This window comes from Aaosphaeria arxii (assembly GCF_010015735.1).
Source record: "Aaosphaeria arxii CBS 175.79 unplaced genomic scaffold BU24scaffold_13, whole genome shotgun sequence".
NCBI lineage: Eukaryota > Fungi > Ascomycota > Dothideomycetes > Pleosporales > Aaosphaeria > Aaosphaeria arxii.
Window position 1 is genome coordinate 327,233 of NW_022983486.1, and position 20,839 is coordinate 348,071.

Here is a 20,839-nt window from a genome sequence, read left to right on the forward strand (position 1 = left end):
ATTATACAAACGTCCATTGAAACGATTGTCCTTGGAATTATCCCATTTTCCAATATAGTACAAAAAGATAAAGAAAGACCCGCACCTCCAGTGCCTTCAAATTTCACGTCGACTGATCCTCTTCAAAATCCGTCTCTTCAAGTCGAACCCCATTCAAAATCCGCCCAAGATGAGTTTTCTCGACTCCCTCGCCCTCGCGGCGGATCTTCATCAAGAGAGTGCGGAGGAAGGGTACGGGGGACTTCGTCAAGCCCCACTTGCCTGTCGGTGGGTCGATAAATCCGTCGGCATACACCTGCTGGCCCTCTTGTGCCACGCCGTGTAGCAGGCCAAGGAAATCGCATAGTTCTTTGTACTCGGCAAAGGATCGGAGGTAGAGAGAGCCCGCAAAGAGGTTGAGTTGCACGGTCAGGCTCCTTGGAACCATGCTAGGGTCGAATGCGCGCCCTACGGTGTGCAGGGTGAGTTCGTCCAGTGAAGCGAAGCTAGAATTGAATCGTGGAGAAAAGAGATGAAGAATGACTTTTGAATGCTTTCTGACTGTGTCTAAAAGCGCATTCGCTTCAAATGGACTCAGAATTATGAAGCGCCATGTGACCTTGTCGTTGCCGGCGACGGACATCACCCATTGAACTGGTCGCTGGTACTCGTCAGATACGAATGAAGCAATTGCAGTTCCCTTCGGCGGCTTGACGGTGTCGATATAGTCGATAGTTGCGTGCAGATCCAACGGGAACTCATCGAGGTTAAAGAGTCGCGCAGTGCTGGTGGAAGCAAGGAGTCGAAAGGCAGAACGGAATGCTGGCCCTGGAGCATTTGGGATTACGCCAGTCGTAGCTAGCTGAACTAGATACGGATGAAGCCTGTGCTTTTCAGGTTTCATACGACGCGGGCGTTCCACTTGTCTCTCTTCTTCGATCTCTGGAGCAAGTTCACGCTCCTGCTCTTCGCTCAAGGCTGCGGCACTGAAACCCATCGCTTCGAAGTCTCTACAACGCGTTATGATTTTCATGACGGTCTCATCAGACGTATCCCAGTCCTCAGTTAATTTGTTACTTGCTTGTTCGCGCGTTCGTGGTTGGTAGCGCTCTTGGATAGTCTGCGCTTCGTCCTCTAAGAAGGCTTTTGCGTCGGCGAGAGTGGTCTCAGCTCCTTTGAAAAGGTGCTTATGCGATTCATAACGGTGACCCTGGACTGCCCACAGAGGCATACTTCGTTTTAGATCGTCCCAGGTCTCTCCTATACTCCAGCACAGTACGTGATTGACGTTGATCTCGATTTCCGTTGAAATACCCGTTCGTTCACGGATTTTAGTTGCAATCTCGTCTGGTACAATGAAGGTGATTGCTTGTCCCTAAATAGTAGATTAGACATTACTTCAAAAGCTAAAATCAATCTACAATGCAACTTACCTTTCCCAGTTGTCGCATCCTCATGCAGGCTTGTGTTAACGTATCCTTCGTCAATTGAGCACCTAGCGTAACAGAGGCACGGTAGTTCCGTGGAAGTCTTAGATCTGTCCCACGTGTATGTGCCTCATCCAGATATACAATGCAAACGTCCAGCTGTTTAGCAAATGGAGACGTTTGAAATGCCTCAACTCGGCCCGTCCGATCAAGAACGGACAACTCTTCATCATCGAAGAATACGGCTGCTTGTATCTCCTGGGTGCGCAATCTAAGCCAGGTTTGGGCGACCTCTTTGTTGTTCTGCTCTAATATCGATGCCCCACAGTCTAATAGAACCCTTACTTCAGGACTAAGGGAATTGATGAATGTGAGCAGATGATCTGCATCACTATTGACCGTCCGTAGGGGTAGAACTTGTACAGACGTCTCGTCCTTCAGGAGATAGCTAATCACAAGAGCATTGGTGTGGCTCTGGCTCGGTAGATCGATATGATGTACATTGAGTGGTAGCAGGTGGTGCGTATCATTTGTGCCGGAGAATCCACATGTTGGTTTTGATTTCACTGCACCAAGGTCCCAACCAGAGGCGGACAACTTCTTGGGGAACTGTTTCATTTCCTTGGGGAACACCAAAGCAGAGAGAAAATAGTCGATGGCCTTTTTAGAATATCGGAGCGCTGGGAACAGCTCAACAGTGCATTGATGACGATCCCGGATGCTCACACCTGAAAGATGTTTGAAAGCAATCGGGAGATCTGAAGCGGTCGTGCTTATCCACTCGTCATAGTGTACTATCGATTGATCTGATTTTGCAAGATGACCAATTGCATCAAATAGACTTTCGTCGTTAAGACCCCCGTAATAGTACGAGAGCAGGCACAGAAGAATTACAACTTCTGGATGCGAAAATTCTGACCTCGGCGATGGGGAGTCCTTAGAGCGGTAGGGTACTGCGAGTGAAGTATTCGGCTCTCGTGATGAATCCAAGCCAAAGTTAACTCGCCAGCGTTTCGTGCTCAGAACAAAACGCAAAACGCCCCCAGCTATCAAACCTCGGACAAGTAGCAGTGGCGCCTTCGTAAGATCGGTCCAGAACTTGCTTTTTTCAACTGCATCTATCTCTTCACCGGTCAGGTCGCTCTCTGTGATGTACCGAAATATGGAAGCCTGTATATCGGGAGGCTGTGAACGAGTAGGTAATCCAACGATTCCGTAGTCCACTACATGCCTAGCGACTTCCGATAGTAAACAATCCGCCGCTTTCATGTTCAGAATCCTTATCCGTGGAAATCGGCCATCCTGTTCATTTTCAAGTTCGACGCCTTTGGGATGAAGGGTCTTGACATGGGCAGCAATTCGAGGTAATAGACCCAAGATGCTCTGAATGACCAACCATCGCTCTGGAGCGTATTCAATGGGTTGCTGTGCGCCCATCGTATAGACCAACTCGAACTTGGGCGAATAGTTCAAATCACTCTCATCCACGATGTCCCTCGATACTGTATCAAAGAATTGCTGTGTTTCAAGCAGACGCTTCGCCAGTGCACCATTTTCACTTAGCAAACTCTCAATACCCATCAACTTGAAAGACAGCAAGTGCTCTGGTTGTACCAATAATACACCACGGTTCTGTATGCATCCCTGATACATCTCGCGGAGTTTGAGAGCATCCGAGGGTTGCAATCGGACGGACCGTGAGAAGGGCATTTGATAGATACGGCGGTTGAGCATGCCGCCAAGTTTGGTTATCAGGAACTGAAGCATCTGTTTGCTCTGAGGTTTAGCGACTATGACTCTAACAAGTCTGATAGTCATAGGTTAGCTTTTTTTCGAACAGGCCATAGATATGGCCGACTTACGTTTTGGTATCTGCAAGAGAAGCTGCAAGAACAGGAACTATCGTGCTTGACTTGCCCGCGCCCATCACAAGCTGTAAAACAATGTTCTTGCCCTCAACCGGGTCTCTCATTCTAGAAGCAATATATTCTTGTTCCTCTCGGAGAACGATTTTACTCTCTGCTTCCAAGAGTAATGTTTCCGGATGTTCTGTCGGATCCCAGTTGCAGTGGCCAACATGTTGCAGCTCTTCAGCCAGCTCCGCGGGCCTTCTAGATAGAGCATCTAGACGCTGCGCACGATGGAGTTGGGTAATTGCAAGTCCGTAATTAATGATTGTTTTTTTCCACGCTATTGAGAGTGACTTGAATCGATCAAGGTTGAGTTGCGCAAGCCAAAATGAGGGCGAAATACGAGGTGGCTAAAAGGTCGCTTTTCGAGCTATTCCGCTTAACGGAATCAATCAGCGCCTGATCGTTAGAAGTCATGTTTGTGGTGCAAGTGGCCAAATATGTCTGAAAGACGCCCACCGTTGTTTCCTCCAAAGCTGGACTGAAATCATCTATGTCAGTCCCCTGAACCTCAAGTGAGGCGCAACTAGCACGCAAGGTCTGGACATAATCCTTCTCGCATTTCGCGACGGCTTGCATATCTAGGTCGTCGCAAAGCTTTCGGATTCGGCGCTTCATATTCGACTTATCCTCTGAGGGATGATGCAAGATAGCTGGTACTTCTGGCTCCGCAGGGGTGGCGACAGTGCCGGAAAGACTGGCCGACAGACCACTCTGGAAGATATTTTTCATACTGGAATATCGAAGACTATCGTCCACTATAGACTTCTTCTTGAGTTGCGGTGGCACAACTTGAAATTGTTCCACCTTCACGACAGTTTGCCGTGCTAGGATTGTGGACACTTGCTTGAGATATTCCAAGAACAACCGGTTGTGATACCAAGTCTCAAACATCGAAGATACATTTGACATTGCATTGGAGACGTTGACATATGTTACGATCTCGGGTGTAATTGGATTGGATGGCCTCAAGCACGGCCACTGGTGCTCGAGTGCAGATACGAAAGCCTCCAAGGCTGTGTTGCAGCGCTGTTGAAACAGATTTTTTATTCGGTCACTGTGTTGCCTTTCTGACTCAACTCCTTGCTTGGGAAGTCGCGCTTCAGCAGAATCTCGGAACCCTTTGAGGGCCCGCCGAGCGAACCCCCGTACTTCGTTCTGATTGAACCTCTCTCCATAACTCAAGGCGAAACTAGGCCCGGGAGGAGGCTGAATGGTAGAAAGATCCGGTAGATTGTGTAATCCTGCAAGTGCTTGAAGAGCATTCATGTTCGCCGATGTGCTATATGCCAACGTCGAGAGCCAAGCTGCTACATCATATTTGTTGCTATTCGTACCTTTGAGAGATAGAATCCGATGAAACTCGCACCAGTTATGCTGCAAGATTGAAGACAGTTCGTCCATCCATCTTGTGTCGAATTGTAGGCTAGAGATATCAATTTGCCCTTGAAGACCTGTGACGGTATCATTTCTGAAAAGTTGCACGATTCTGCTCTTAAAGTCGGACACTGGCTGAGATAGCGCGGCTTCATCTCGTAGGATCAATCTCGAAGCTTCATAGGCTTGACGGCCTCTGGCAGAATTGTGACTGTTGTCTCGGCCTTTATAACGGACGTCCTCCTTACTAGTGAACGATTCCGCCCCATAGGTACATGTACGGAACATAGAGGATCGAATGCTGTCTCGAGCGTCAAGATGCTCATTTGAAGACTGCATTTTTGGTAAAGCCAGGTTGTTGGTAGAGCCGAAAATAGCGTGCATTCTTTGTGCCTGAACTATGATATCCTGTGCACACTCTCGAATTTGGCTATGCTGCGAGAGATTTGGCAACCTATCGTTCCAAACAATTGTCTGCATATCCATGAGATGTGCTGGATAAAATGCTCGTACTGGCGATATCGCAGAGATTAGTTTCAGGAGATCGACGTCCTCCCCCTCCAGACCATCATAAGATCGGACCGCTGCAGAGCGGAGGATGTTCAATGCACTTTCTGTTCCAGTGTACCCAGTAAACAAATCTGGCAGACAATGCGAAGTCAACGCATGTAAATAGGCAAGGAGAAGTTTGCTCTGCAGGTTTCCACTATCCACAATGCGGCCAATGGTGGAATCGAGATTATAAGCAAATACCTTATCTACCAAGTCTTTGTCAATGCAGACATTAACATGGTTCAAATAATTTGACTTGTCATAGACTATTTCATTGGGCCCAAATTTGCGAGATACTGGTATTAACACCAAGCGATCCTGGAGCTTGTTTGTGCTCTTCAACACCAGCATACTTGTAAGACCAACAAGTGTGCCAATGCTCTGATCTGGATCGATCACCATTCCACGATATTGGCGAGAATGTATGTCGTGATGCTGAGGGTGAAAGGTGAAATCGAGCTGCAGCCGAGGAAGCATGATTTGAACAATGGAACTAGTAGTATGCAGCACAATGTGTATGTGTCGTCTGTGTTCTACGCGACTGAACATTCTCGACAGAGAGTTTGCAGTATGGCTAGACTTGCTAACAACAATGCTCTCTTTCATGGCAAGACGCCACTGATTGCCGATTCGTTGGAGCCGCCATTGGTCTTCAGATGTGGTCCATGGGTTTTCACGAGGCCGGAAGAAGACTTCGCCAGTATTATGGTTGTACCAATGAATGAAGTCACGAATGTACGCAATAGGCAGTCGATGGCGGAGTACTCGTGCTGGAATTAGCTCCCATCTGTTCGTAATCAGTATCATTCAGAAAGATCCAAGTAGTGTGTGTGTGTCTCCGATAAGAAACCTACCTAGTGTCATTTGCTACTGCAGTAACCAGCATAACCTTCGGTGCTATTGAGACCAAAATGTAATTTGAAGTTATGGTAGACGGACTTTACTGAGAATCTCATCCCAGGCTCGCTGGTAGGTACCACTTCAAGAGTTGATCCACCAAAGAGAGGCTTATACATCTCATGTTTTCTGTACTCGGATGGAAGTTGCGCTAGTGGTAGACCATTTACAAGCAATTCTGCCGTCAGGATGTTGAAGTGCACTGGAAGTACACCTGATTTAATTTGCAACCAATTCTTGCGAGAATCATCGAGAACCGACCATTTTGCTGATGCACGGGGTTGGAAATCAGCCCAGTTTGCGGACAAAGCTTCATTGAGGCCGGCATTGTTTTGTAGTATCGTTCTCAACAACGACTCCCCAATTCGATACATCATAGACCTCCAAGCATGGAGAAGAATATTCCAAAGTTTCTTATCATCGCTCTGAATGGTATCAACGTTTTCTTGCACCACTATAGAGCTCTGAAGCAGGTTTGTGACAGTAGATGGCTCCAACAAGATTTCTTCGATGATCTCTGGCTCGACGTCGTAAGTGTTTGTGCAGATGAGAGCTATTTCAGCCATCCGTGAACGCAATTCAATTCTCTGCGCTTCATCCGTTGATCTTGATACCCGATCTTTCAAACGAAGAATCCATTTGAGACAAATTTTGCGAGCATATTCCAGGAATCTTAGACTCTTTTGTCGCACTTCCAAAGATGATGTCATGCTAAGCACGCGCTGCGCGAGTTGGATATAGCTAGCGACCGCTCTCCAAGACTCCCAGTTTTCTGAGGAGCGCTCAATAGCTGACTGCAATTGTGCAAGCATTGCAAGACCGAACTGCCCTTCTACCAGGATGTGATGGCTTGCACGCTCGACATGATCGTCCTTGGGCGGGCCGGTCTGGTGGATGATCTGAAGGATAAGAGACTGCACCTCTGCCTTCGCAAAGTCCACGGCAGGCATCGCTAGCTGTGTGAGAATTGAGTAATAAACAGTCTTGTGACCTAAAGGCAAAGCTGCGAAGGCTTTGAATTCATCAATCGAGAAATGTGAAGGACAATCCACTAGATTGGCCTGAAGGTTGATGAAACGTCAATAATGTATATCAAGCAATCACCATAAAGCGTGTAACGTACCATAATCTCATTGGGAAACGGTCCATCCCTACCGGAAGGCGGCTTGTACATGAAGCGCTGGAGCGATTTCGATCGATTGGGCATGCTATAACCACATTTTTTGGGTATGCTTTGACTGGATTGCACTCTAGCATTGCACACACCCAATTCAGTATCGAAATACTCATATTTCAGCGCGTTCTTCAAACAAACATCGTGATTTTTCAGATATTGGACTCCTGTCTTGTTTCGCCGATGCGTCGTGGTGTGTGACTTCACTTCGGAGAGTGGGACAATGCGTCTTTTGTGATAATCCGATGTCAGTATCTGTGACAGGCCATGGTGGTTATCCAGTGTTCCTTGGTATCGAGGCTTCCCGCTTCCCTTGTCGCGAAATCCAAGCACGTTTGTTATTACAAAAATAGAAGTGTCACGCCAATCGCTGTACTCTTGTGGCACCTGAAGTTCGAAAACAGTGGCCTTGGCTTTCAACGGCTCTGGCGATAAGGGCCACTCGTAAATTTCTATGCTTTTGTTCCTGGCTTGATTCGGTAGGTCACATTTCGCGCAGTACTTGCTGTGCGCCTTCCGTTTGTAGTTATGATAATAATCATAAACCTCATCGTAGTAATCACATTGTGTTTGAGGATCGTTGTAGCGATCCATAAGTGCCTTGTGTTCGCGCTGTACCCGCTCGAGTTCTTGGTATTTTTGTTCCTGCCGTGCTGAAGCATCGCGTTCGATTCTGGCATGTGTGTCCTTTAATGACGGCGAGGAATCATAATAGGCAACACCAAAAGACATCGGGTGCCCAAAATCTCGGAAAACGGAAATAGCCTTCCTCGTCGCTGCAGTTCTCCTCGATATGGCATACTGCTCAACGTCTGCTAGTCGTCGCATCTGACTCTTCAGAGGAAGAACTAGGCACTCGCATTCGTCCAGTACAAGTTCATGGTCGTAGTGCTTGAGCATTGGATGTATGCTACAAGCCGATTTGTCGCATGCAACCCACAGCTCAAGAATTGTGAGGTACATGATTGAGAGATTGATGGGCACTTCCTTGTAGACTGCACTAGCATGGGGAAAGTAACTCTTCATCAACTGTCGAAGTTTACCACAAGTGTTTGTTTCTTGTATGTGCAGAGCCAACCAGGATGACAGATGATGCTCAACCCACATTTCCAGTGCTGCCAAACGAAAATGCCGCTGCTCACCAGGATAATAGGATAAAGATGGTAAATCATCAGCTAGGTATGTCGGGTACATTGAAGTAGGGTCAAAGCTAGAGCATGAAGCATTGCCCTGCCTAGAAGCGACTTGTGAAAGGAAAAGATCCAAGTCTGGAATATCTATATCGAGATCTTTGTCTGGTTGCAACTCTGGCAGGTTTTTGTTGTCTAGGCGTGGTTGTGCGGGTGCTTCGGTATTTCTCCAACAATTCTCCAAGAGCTTATGGGCGTTTTGGACAATATTGGACACCTCAGCGAGCCAATGTGGCTGAAAATATTGATCCTGGTTCAGCAGCTCAAACTTTCGCAACCGCCGACACAACTTTGCGGAGATAGTATGTATCGACTCGTTTTCCATGCAGGATGGGTTAGATGTTGCCATTTTCAGTAGTTGTAACAGCATATGAATCATGAAGCCTTTGTAAAGACCATCGGGAGGATCGGTTGCGGGTAGGGCGCGAGAGAAGAGCAGGTGTAACGATACACGGACAAGAAGCCAAAGTGGTGACCGACGCCATGGACTTCTGCAGTCGGACCACAAGACATCATCGCGAGTATTCTTAGTGATTTGATCCGTCTTCGCTGTATTTCCCATGGCCGTGAGGAGGTGAAATAGCCAGTCAGTTACCATATCAGGCTTGCTCGTGTCACGATCTTCCTCGACTGTATAGCCATTCTTTGACACTCGCGGCTGCATTCCAGGCGCCTTTTGTACCGCTAATGTAGACATAGTCCGAGCAAGTGAACTAACAATAGCTGGATCTTGCATGTCGACAGATGCAACTTTAGCTGCCAGAGCGGGGAAGACCCTGGTCAGTCGACCTTTGGTTTTCATCACCGCTTCGTTGTTGGGCGATAGTTCCATGAGCTCGAAACGTACGCCATCTTCACATCGAATAGCGATAACGGCGGCATTTTGAGTGTTAATTTCGAGCGGAGCGTAGCCATCGGAATCGCCGCGGGAAAGCCTAGTCAAGACACGCTGGGTTTTGGTCTGGCCGAGAATACCAGAACCGTCTCGGCTATCGCGCAAATTCTCGATTGTAGCAATGGCAGACTTCACAGTCTTTGCATAAGGCTTGCTGACACTTCTCTCTAGATCTTTCAAAGCTAGAATCGTGACATCCAGGAGCTGCCACTCTTCAGACACATCTCGGTCGTCTTTCTGAGGTAGCTGTGGTGGAAGAACAACGTGGTCGATCAAGTACCGCAGCGTCCCAGACGAAATCTCGTTGAATGGAGCCATCGTAAGGACTGGCCTAGAAGTTTGCGTCGACATTCGCCTAGACATGTGGTGTAAGTGAATTTGACGCACGACAACATTATCGTGTACACCAAGTAGAGGAGGAACGTACTGAGTATCAACCGAGAACAGAGAGTGTCGTGATTATGCAGTTTGATGATTAAGAGCTTGTAGATGGATCGAAGGATGAGTGTTGCTCGTCGGCAGGGCAAAAGTATACCCAGAAAGGGTAGGGGAAAGGGTGGAAGAGAAGGTAGAGGAGGAGAGGATAGAGTAGAGGATAGGATAGAGCAGAGGGTAAAGTAGAGGGTAGAGGAGAGGGTAGGAGAGAGGGTAGAAGAAAGGGTAGAAGAGAGGGTAGAGGAGAGGGTGGAAGAGAGGGTGGAGGAGAGGGCGGAGGAGAGGGTGGAGGAGACGGTGAGAGAAGTAAGAGAAAGTGAGAGAAACGAGATCAAGTGGCAGAAAAACAAACAAAACCTCCTCAACACAAGCAATCTCCCGCACTAGCATACAATTTCTCGCTTTATCATGCAATCTCTCTCACTTACCTACACCTGCCTTCACCTATCTTCGCCCGCCCTTGAGGTCTAGTGCTATTTGCGTCAGATTGCCTTTCATCGTTTAGTAAACATCACAAGAAAAGATTCACTATTGACAGGTCTGGCTTAAGTCACATTTGAAGTTTCTTGTGGGGAGTTTGAAAGCAGTGTTTGCCTCGATTACTGCCTAAACAAGGGCAAATACAGTGCGACGTTGAGCCTATTATCATAGATTCTTTCTTAGAGTAGATTGCGAATCTACTAGTTACTCATGAATGAGATTGTAGATTGCAACCTCTTGAAGACTTCCGTTCCTCGTTCGTTGTCTCTTACTAGTTTCCAAGGCAATTTGAGCACATCTACACTCCGTGTTACAACCCCACAATCATCCCATGAAAGCTCGAGGCCGACCGGGACCAACAGTATTCTAGTCCTTCAGCGCAGAACCACCGTTATCTTCGGATATGAATCGAAGTGCGGACTGTACCCTGCAGAGCAGGTCTATGATCGCCTACTATCACATTAATACACATAACCTTACACAATAGTTCATGTATAATACCACTTTTAACCTCTTACCACGGTTTGTATCATCTTCCCCCATTCCCATTCTCTTCTCTGCAGTGTGACGTCGCGTGGTGACTGACAACTTCGACAGTAAATGAGGCTGAAATTCTGATTGATTGAAACAACGTAGAAGGCGATGAGGCCGGCGGCTGGATGGGAGGAGGTAGCGGCTGTTTCGAACGATTTTCCAGCCTTAAAGAAGACGACGGGTTTGACATCTCAGTCGAGGCCTTACAATCACTTCCACCTATCTTTACCTCCGATCCGTTCGTGTCAGAGGCTACCTCCGACCTACTCGTCCCTTTACGGTTCTGTGCGAGGTTTTCACTAATGCTGAAATGTCTCGCTGAGGGGGATCGAGCAGGCAGTTCTAGCTTAACAGGCTGCAGTCGATCAGGGTGTTCTGCTTTGATAGGCGGTGGGTGGGCAGGTGGTGCAAATGGTGGTTTTTTGGGTAGGTCTGGAGGTGGTGAGGGAAGCATCTTAAAGTAACCAGGCAGACTATTAAAAGAACATAGGGTACAGAAGATTTGTAGGAGAACTGGAGATGTAGAAGAAGTGAGGTGAAGGTTAGAGGATTGTGATGTGGAGGAAGGGACGTACCTACTTATCTAGGAGTTACATATCAAACGGAGAGAAGCGCATCACGTGATTGAGCTTGAATCCATCTACATCGAGCTGCTTCACAGATGTAACTCTGTGCAGTTAGAGCGGAAGATGTGGATAGAGGAAGTTTAAGTCTCTCAGATGATTCTCATTCCCGTCATATATACTGTGCGGTTGGGGGTATAACTACACACATCAAAAAGAAATCTACAAAGATTAATCGTCCGTATCTCGTCCTCCATTCGTCACCAATTCCCCCTTCCATTCTCGAATCCAAAGTTGCGCCCCATGTAATAAACAAACAGTGTAGACAAAAACTCCAAGCTCCTAGCCTATATCAAATCTTTTCTTTAAGCTCTCTCTTACAGGTCGAATCATCGCTTCTGATTGAACCTCCACTTCGTTTCTTTGCAAGCCCAATCCTGCTTGATCTTCTGGATTCTATCCAACATCCAGCCACTCGTCCAGGTCGGCTCACCCTCTTTCTTGGGCTGCTTTCTTCCGAGGCGGAGGACCTTTCCGGAATAGCACTCGCCCTCGCCCTTCGTCGAATGCTTCCACTGCACGCAGTCGGTCGCCAACTCGCACACCTTCTTGCAGTCCTCGGGGCTCTTGACCGCGTTGCGCAACTCTTCGGAATACTTCGCCCAGTCGGAACTGGGATCCGCCTCGTTGGCGCCGGGGGGTTTCACGATCTTAGAATCCGCGGAGATGTTATCCCAGTCATTCTTGACGGCCTCGAGCTGCGGCTCGATGATCTGGACAAAGGCATCGCCGTAATGGAACGGCTTCGACCAGCCGTGCTCGCTCGTCCAGTTGCGCTCTGCTTCCCAGATCATGGAGAGGTCGTCCGCGTTCATAGGATGCCAGCTCACCATTGGGGAGCACCAATGCAGATTCGTCCAGTCGATGGTAGCCGGCGTCTCGGATTGGAGCTTGGGGAACGCATCGTAGAACTCGACGTGGGCTTGGGACATGGCAACCGACAACACCATATCGCCGCAGCATTCTTTGCTGACGCGGGGCTCCCATGTGGTAGCGTAATGCTCCCTGTACGATTTCGCGTACAAGCGCATAGCGCCTTGGGAGATGAAGATGCCCGCGCCGCGCTGTGCGAATTTGACGTCGGTGAGGAAGGTCGGGGCGCCGCTGTAGTACGGAATGCGATAATCAAGGCGGTTAATCCATTGTAGAACGTTGGTCCAGCTGAGGCTCGTGTCCGCCTCGATGAACATCCAGAAGCGCGAGTCCGGGTTCATTTGGTAAGCGCGGTAGACCATGGGGAGGAATTTCCACTTGTCGAGCTCCTTGTCGACGGTGCCGGCCTGCACAGCTTGTGTCTTCATGTCCTCATACTGCTTGAACTCGGCGTGCTGTTGTTTGAATTTATCGGAGATGTCCTCGAGCGCGTCGTGCACTTTGTGGCCTTCGAATGCGCCGGAATGGTCGCTAAAGATGGCGAAGTTAGGGGCGCAGGCAAGCAGCGTCTTGAGGTGTGTGGACAGCTTCTCTTCGATCTCGCCCTTGCTCGTCCGGAGAACGATCATAATTTGTGGTGCGCCCTTGACCTTGTTGCAGAATTTCTCAATCTCTTGTTCCTCGGGTTTTGGTGCTGAAGGGGTGGGTTGCGCGACGACGGCGGGTTTGGATGTGCTTATCGCTTTCACCAATGTTGTTGGGTTGCTTGGGGTGCCTGCCTTGACTTCTTCCGTTGCAGATGTCTTTGCTTCCTGGACTGCAGCCTGGGTATGCGAAGACGACTCGGTAGTTGACGTCTCTTGCTGTTTAATTGTTTCCGTGGAAGCCTCCTGCTTCGACTCCACAGTCTTATCACCCACAACATTCCCCGCATTGTCCTGCTTCTTGACGGAGGTCTCGGTGTTCTTCGCAATTGGAGTCGGCGTGGAGGTATGGATGGGCGTCGGTGTCAGCACAATGCTGCTCAACATGGAAGCCCTGATGTCGTCTTTGTTATCTCCATCAACTTTCTCCCCTGGCTGCTGTTGCGGTGTTGCAGGATGGGGCGCGGGATGGGCCGCAGGATTTTGAGGCTTCTCGGTTTGCCCACCCGGGAAAGCCTGTTTGACTTCTCCCGAAGAGGTTCCCCATGACCAGAAGAGTGTGAAGAGCGAGAACGCGGCGATGATGACGATGATGCGGGAGGGGGTGAAGAGAGGCATTGCGGCGGTTGGCGGTGGCACGCGACGTGCGGAGGAGACGAGGGGTCCGGGATGTCGTCGACGGGAGTTTGAATCCCCCTTCTTGGTATTATTGTATAGAGCGTTCTTCAAACTACTCGAACCTCATGGCGGGAGGGAATTGCAGACGAAGCGGTGGTTCTGCAAGGGGAGGGAGTGAATGGGAGGAGGAACTTGAAGTGGGAAAGTCGCGGCCATTTCGGCTCGGGGGTTTTGTTAGGGGGCGTCGCTATACGGATTGGATAGGAGGCGTTAGCGGGCGAGACCGACTCTATTCGAATGGCTCCAGCAGATCTTATGCGCAACTGGCTTAGTAGAGGAGAGGAAATGCGAATGTAAAAAAATGTTAAGAGTGCAGAAGTCGTCAGGGATGAAATAATTGTCATCGTTAGTTATGGGTGTACTTGTACGTGCGTCACGGTTATATGTTCCCTTGGGTCCCATCTCGTGGCTGCTTTGCCGCTCACTTAGCGAAGGGATAAATCGACCGATGGGGAACATTAATATCAATAGATGAGTTCCATGATCTTCTTGTAGCACCCGGATGTATAGATATTGATGCTTAAAGGTAACTATGTAAATCCGCCAGAGGAAACTGCGTGGTATCAAACTTCCTACCTAAACCTTCAAAGACGTCATGCTTACCTGCATCAGGGTTTTCCGCCCCCTTTCAAGCAGCAGCTGAATGCATCCGTAAAACAGAAACTCGGGCTGAGAGCCACAATATAACTTGTGGTGATAGACCTCCACTCAGGTCGCTTGTGCATTCATGGCTTTCAGCCCTAGCCAATCGCATGTCGCCAGCTCCTTTGCGAGACCATAACCCTCTCATCCCCCGCCATACAACCTGACATGGGAGGCTCAGCCTCATACAAGAACTCTTCGACAACCTCTCCGCTCTCATGATCAGGCAGAGAAAACGACACAGACAAGATGCTCGATCCCTTCTCATGTCTTTCCATCGCCACGGGCGCCGTTCAATTCATTGACTTTGCAAGTAAGCTGATCTCGAAAGGGATCGAGATACATCATTCCGCCCATGGCATGTCAGTGGAGCATCTCGAGCTTGAAGCTGTGGCCGAGAACATGCTACAGCTCAGCAAAACTCTCCAGACTGCGGAGCAGAGAACGAGTTCTGGAGGCCTTTTCGGGAGCATTGACCTCGACAGCCAGCGGGCGAGGAGACATATGACCTCTGCAGAGATAAAAGAACAGGAAAGACAGGAAAGAATGCAGAGACAGTTGAACGAGAACATTCACGAGATCTGCCAAGCTTGTAACAAATCAGCTGGTGAATTCCTTGTGGTCATTGACGATTTGAAGATCGCGGGTAAGCAGTCGGGATGGAGAAGCTTTCGACAGGCTTTGTGTGAGGTTTGGGGTTCCGTTGAGGTCGAAGCACTTGCAAAACGTCTAGATAGGCTCCGAGCCCAATTGAATTCCAATTTGATGAGTTCTATACGGTGAGGAGGGTACCACTGCCGCTTTGTTGCTGGCTAACAAAACGATGCAGGCAGCAGATAGAAGCCGTAGAGAGTCGCCAAATGGACCATACAGAAACGCTCAACAACTTGGATCATCGCACGCAGGCTGTTCTTGACAGAATATCGACCATGGCTAGGACAAATGAAAGCTGGCAGACGGAGATTTTGACTGCCATCTATCGGCAAGGCATGAACAAATATGATTCGAATGGCTTCCGTGCGCTTTCAGAGGGCCTTTCAAAGCAGGCCAAAGCGCAGTGGGCAAATCTGATGGCACCGAAACTTATCAACCGTTTGCGTTTCCCAGGCATGTTTGAGCGGCATGCTAGGATCTCGCAAGCACATCGACGAACGTTTGACTGGATCTATCTTCCGCCCGACGCAGAGAAGGCGTCCTGGAGCAACTTCGTTACATTCCTAGAGGAGGACAGCGATCTCTATTGGATAACCGGCAAGCCTGGATCCGGAAAGTCGACTTTGATGAAATATCTATCCGACAACCGTCACACCATGAAGCATTCTCGCCAATGGTCGGGGAATACCGAGCTCCTTCGTGCAGGCTTCTTCTTCTGGAACTCCGGCAGCGACATGCAAATGTCAGAGTTGGGACTGATTCAAACTCTGCTCTATGAGTGTCTAAAGCAAAAGCCAAATCTTGTGAAAGTGGTCTTTCCGGATAGATGGCGCATGTGCGAACTGTATGGCGACGATCTCCATCCGTGGACTTGGGACGAGCTCTTGCAAGGCTTCAAAACTTTCTGCAAGATTACATCTCAGAGTAGTAAGCTGCTGTTCTTCATCGACGGTTTAGATGAATTCCACGGAAAGCATGAAGATCTCATCGAACTCGTTCAAACCCTAGCGAAGTCACCAAACATTAAAGTCTGCGTGTCCAGTCGGCCATGGCTGGTCTTCGAAGACGCCTTCAAGACTGGAGCGAGCCTGCTCCTCGAAGACCTGACGTTTTCAGACATTGCAACTTTCGTAGAATCTCAGCTTTCCGCGAATAGGCACTTCAAGGAGTTGCGGATTAGGGATCTCGAACAGGCGAGGAATCTCGAAATACAAATCGCGAAGAAGTCGCGTGGCGTCTTTCTTTGGGTCCGCCTCGTCGTGGAATCTCTCCTCCAGGGTCTCATGAACTCAGATCGGCTTAGCGATTTGCAAAAGAGGTTGGACCTAATTCCTTCCGATTTGGACGGATTCTATGCAAGCATTCTCGATCACTTGGATCCTTTCTATTTCGAGCATGCATCACAGCTATTCCAGATTCTACGAGAAGCGCAAGGTTCTCTGTCTCTCCTCGACTTCTCTCTTGCCGACGAAGAAGACCCAGATGCAGCTATAAAAGCGGAAATCCAGATCCTGAGTCACAAAGATAGGGCACATCGGTGCGAAACGATGAGGCGACGCATCAACAGCCGCACCAAGGGTCTTCTGGACGTTCCCACCCTCGAGCATCATCGCGCTGAAGCCGAATTCCTCCAGGTAGTCACAACAAATGGCCTAAATCGCACACCTTCAGCAGGCTCTGCTCGCTCCGGCGCATCTGGATGTCGAAGCTCGCATTACAAAACAGGTAAAGATCCATACGAATCGTATTCCCTAGTGGAGCTAGATACTCTCAAAGTTGAATATCTCCATCGAACAGTGAAAGATTTCCTACAGGCTCCTGCGGTGTGGAGAAGGATTGAAAATGGAACGCATCCCCCGTTTGATCCATGCCTCTCGCTTGCACAAGCATTCCTCATGAAAGCGAAGGACAACGGCCCCGACAGATTGACTGGAGTAGACGAAAACATGTGGCACATCATTGAGAAGTGCGATACCTATATCCGAAAAGCAGAGTCCCGAACATCGACAACCTATCCTGCGCTATCCCGCGAGTTGGAGCGCGTGGCCCGCGAAATTGATGCCGTGCCTCTGGGAGCAGAGTTCCTAACGCAATCCGATCGGCAAGTCAGAGTAGTCACAACAGATGCAAAGAGAAATGCGGGTTCGCGAAGCTTTTATATCGAATGGAAACGGTCGACAATTGCGGGCGCAAAATCAATTGAATTGCTTTCTTTCGGCGAGCAGACTGGTCTCTTCAACTATGTGGAACAGCAGCTGCGTAGCGGCGTTCTCTTCCCACAGGATCGCGATGAACGACCACTTCTTTCGTATGCATTGCTGGATTTCGAACCCTTCGCGGTGCTTCGGCTCAGATTGATAACAGCACTACTCGAGAATGGGGTCAGTCCAAATCAAGAGTATCGGAATGCCTCGGGACGGATGTCTACCCCTTGGAAAGATGCATTAGCACAGCTGCAATGCGACCGCATGTCTCGAGACGTTGGATACGACTTGGTCATATCGCGGTGGGCTGACATCATTGAATTATTCCTTCGTCATGGCGCGGAGAAAGCTGATGTTTCGTCCAGTGGACGGTCGTTTGAAGAGCTATTTTCAACCGTCGACGCTCAGAAAGGTAGAGAGCTGGACGCGCTTTGTCAGACCGAATGTGCTCCTGTAAAAAAGAAAGAATCGCTACTGAAGAAGATTTTCTACATCAGATCTAAATCTAGCAAGAAGCTGGAATAGGTCATCAAAATCCGTATATATCGATCTGAAGGGAGTAAAGGCCATGACCGCTTTGGCGTTATTCTGTCTGTACCTATAGTAATATTCTTGAATGAAATGTAATGAGAAAGATGGGAATCCGTTGACCCTACACTATCGTCACCATCCCTTTATATCATTTTCCCATCGAATCCCATCAACCCGCCACATCCGCATAATCCATGATGCAACCATGAGATCTCTCTTCCAGTTCGCACCCTCTTGATCTTTCACCTTTGGATCCACAATCTCGAACCCGTTTCCATCTTCAATTGCAACTTTCCTCCCCTCTCCATCTTCCCATATCCCCTTTTTCACAAGGAACAACAGTTGCTTATCCCATTCATCGCGTGAATGATATCCGTACTTCTCGATCTTTCTTTCGTTCTCAGGATTCAAACTATTCCTCTTCCTCGTCTTCCTCAAATGCCACACCTTAACCCACTTCCCTCCAAGCAAGCCACCCCCACTTTCAAACTGAATGCTCCCTCCCAACGTCGACGACCGAAGTCCGCGCATATCAAACGTCGTAATCGTATACATTGTGCTGTCCTCGTCATAACGTAGCCGGTCTGCTGAATTCAGCGAAGAAGCGTCAGACAGGGAGCTCTTCCGTGACTCCGATGCCATCAGCCGCCGAATATGCAGCTTCTTGGGTCGACCCGACCTCGTGAACTCTTGCATCAACTGGTAACGCGGCGTTGTGCTCGTCCGCGTCGCATATACAAGACCTCCTTCTATATGGAAGACATGCGCCAGGGCATCAATTGGCGTGTAGTTTGGGGGTGCTTCGAGAACTGCTGGCGCGGTGGCTACATGTGTGATAGGGTCATGCGATGAAGGATACGACTCCGCATATGCTCGGCTTGGTCCCTCATCTCCAGACGTGTATGTTGATCCCGACGACGACATGCTCGACCTATTAGTCTTCCATCGCACTAGCGATGCTAACGGATCTTCATGTCTTTCATTCCATCGCGGGATGTGGAAGTCATGTGGTAGACGACCCATTTCATTAGAATTCGCAGTCGGGGAATATGGCGGTGCGTCGTTCATGATGATGTTGTGCTAATAGCTGAATGCTATGTTTACTTTGAGGATCCGCACTATGCCGAACGAACGAACGAACGGCCGGGGGCACGACCTAGAATATATATACGCAAGCTACCTCAGGGCATTCGATAAGGCTATGCCAAAGGGCGTCTCGCGCATGGCTTTGGAACACGCGCCCTAAGCTATACGGCTGGGACTAGATCCATCAAATCAAGCTTCGACTATCGACGGACGCGGGGCAAGGCTTGTTCAGTGGAGCGAACGAGGGTTGACGGTTGTCGGGAATGGAAGGGAGACGGAGATGCCCCGCCCCGCCCAATATCCCTCTTCTTCCCAGGACATCCGCCTCCCCACAACAGTCGCGCTATTTACCGTGGACTCGTCATTGGCGCCGGATTCTCACGGGTCCAGTGGTCTACCAATGGAATGATAATACGAGGTGGTTACGAGGTATATTAGGGCAATCGAGGTGGAGTTATTCGAATTCCAGTCATCTGTGGCGTGCCGAGGGACTTGTAGGTAGAGAGAGGGAATAGGATATGCACGCCTGATATGCACGCCCTCGACTTCCAAGATCCGCCGAGGCCCGGATGAGATGGCATCTTGGATACAACTGGTAGATCCCCAAGATCGACAATATAGACAAGACAATGTGGCTCTGTTCAGTGGCAGTGCATTAGGTCTCGTGACTATGCAATGCATTCACATAGCCATGCTGTAGTCAGCTTGCATGCTGCATTCATCGATGCCATGATACCGGCCGGTCAAGTTGAGGCAAATGATGTCCTACATCAATAACTCGTCAGGTGGCGCGAATGGGTTCGAAGATAGGATAAGGGTTGATATCTGCTTCTGTGCCATGATACTGTCAAACCTCTCTGCATTCTACATCAAACTGAGAGCACTGATCTACAATTTATACCGAGAAAACACCATAAAATCGAGGACTGTTATAATTTTATAATCGACATAGACGACCCTAATCACGGCATTCGTTCTAAAAACCAATTCACCTCGAAGTTCGCCCGTCGCTCGATTATATTGGGTTGTAGAGAAGCACATCTTCTACCCAACACTAACTAGGAGCTGAAGGCAAAAAAAAGGAAGGCAATGGTCGGAAAGAGCACCGTAGGGTATGTCTTGACAGCAAGTTTTTGATTGCTCACAGTCCTAAACTACGCGCAAGATTGAACTTTTCAAGAAGTTGCCGTACTTGCAGTCAACCTACTATGCTACGGTTGACGCGGACTTAATATGCTTAGGCTCCAGGGAATAGTAACACTGACAGGGTAAGTAGCTGCTTACAATACTTATCTTGTATTTCTGTATAAGTGCTTGCAGCCAGACATACAATTTCGTGAACTCGTTCAGTTCAGTATTCATCAACTTGAAAGTCACTAGCACAAGCATTTTCCAACAAGATCTGTTGGCCGCTTCCAATAAGGCCTGCCGTTCTCTAATCGTGTCCCCCTTGATCTCCACGATATAAAGACAAGCCCATGACGATATAACAACGGGGGTGCTGTTCAGTCTGTAAAGCCGGGTTTAATTGTCTGTTTTAGAATCAATTGTGGAGTTATCGTGTGGCTCCATACGCCCTGGCCTGACCTGAGCCTATAGCATGGATCAAATCTTTTGCCACCAACGGATCAACTGTGCCCTTTTCTAAGAACTCAACGGTTCGTTGAAATTGTGATTGCAGTTCCTATCAACCTCTGAAACTTGATCCTCTCCTACATCTTACACATTGCCTCACGCTACTCGTAAAAACATACTCCCACAGCTCAAAGTCTCTTAGTCACAGTTCACAGAAACAGTTTCGATGAGCGAGTTTACTATGATTACGTTTTCCTGCACGATGAATTCTTCCGATGCATTCGAAAGCCTCCAGAATATTCTCCGGCATCTTTGTTCGAATCAATCCGCCCAACCAGGTTTATGTTTTACCCGAATGAACTTCTATGCTGTACCCCAAGATACCATTGAACCCTTTAGACCCTCTGAACATTTTCTACACCCATCGTTCTAGAAAAAAGTACTAGGATGTACCCCAGACGGAATCTCAGGGACGTTCG

The 20,839-nt window shown here is 48.7% G+C and overlaps 5 protein-coding genes across 5 annotated transcripts; 1 reads left to right on the top strand and 4 right to left on the bottom strand.

Moving 5' to 3' along the window:
- Positions 1–103: 103 nt before the first annotated feature.
- BU24DRAFT_473639 (uncharacterized protein) lies at positions 104–9,719 on the bottom strand (the record flags this gene model as incomplete). The annotated part of the gene is made up of 9 exons (XM_033532804.1): positions 104–1,354; positions 1,413–3,213; positions 3,269–3,666; positions 3,701–6,032; positions 6,100–6,134; positions 6,190–6,276; positions 6,313–7,203; positions 7,266–8,226; positions 8,257–9,719. The coding sequence occupies 9 exons, from the start codon at positions 9,717–9,719 to the stop codon at positions 104–106; spliced, it is 9,219 nt and encodes a 3,072-aa protein (XP_033377819.1).
- Positions 9,720–10,405: 686 nt separating this feature from the next.
- BU24DRAFT_428376 (uncharacterized protein) lies at positions 10,406–11,400 on the bottom strand. The gene is made up of 2 exons (XM_033529465.1): positions 10,818–11,400; positions 10,406–10,766 (listed from the first exon to the last, which is right to left on the bottom strand). Exon 1 carries the CDS (start codon positions 11,302–11,304, stop codon positions 10,846–10,848), a length of 459 nt encoding a protein of 152 aa, XP_033377820.1. The 5' UTR covers positions 11,305–11,400; the 3' UTR covers positions 10,406–10,766; positions 10,818–10,845.
- Positions 11,401–11,412: 12 nt separating this feature from the next.
- BU24DRAFT_428377 (glycosyltransferase family 31 protein) lies at positions 11,413–13,953 on the bottom strand. The gene has a single exon (XM_033529466.1). The coding sequence runs from the start codon at positions 13,606–13,608 to the stop codon at positions 11,803–11,805; it is 1,806 nt and encodes a 601-aa protein (XP_033377821.1). The 5' UTR covers positions 13,609–13,953; the 3' UTR covers positions 11,413–11,802.
- Positions 13,954–14,559: 606 nt separating this feature from the next.
- BU24DRAFT_379902 (uncharacterized protein) lies at positions 14,560–16,988 on the top strand (the record flags this gene model as incomplete). The annotated part of the gene is made up of 4 exons (XM_033524704.1): positions 14,560–14,758; positions 14,837–15,079; positions 15,160–16,598; positions 16,725–16,988. Coding segments are annotated over 4 exons (2,145 nt in total), but the record flags the coding sequence as incomplete, so codon positions are not given.
- Positions 16,989–17,655: 667 nt separating this feature from the next.
- BU24DRAFT_75788 (uncharacterized protein) lies at positions 17,656–18,965 on the bottom strand. The gene has a single exon (XM_033534605.1). The coding sequence runs from the start codon at positions 18,765–18,767 to the stop codon at positions 17,832–17,834; it is 936 nt and encodes a 311-aa protein (XP_033377823.1). The 5' UTR covers positions 18,768–18,965; the 3' UTR covers positions 17,656–17,831.
- Between the last annotated feature and the right edge of the window lie 1,874 nt (positions 18,966–20,839).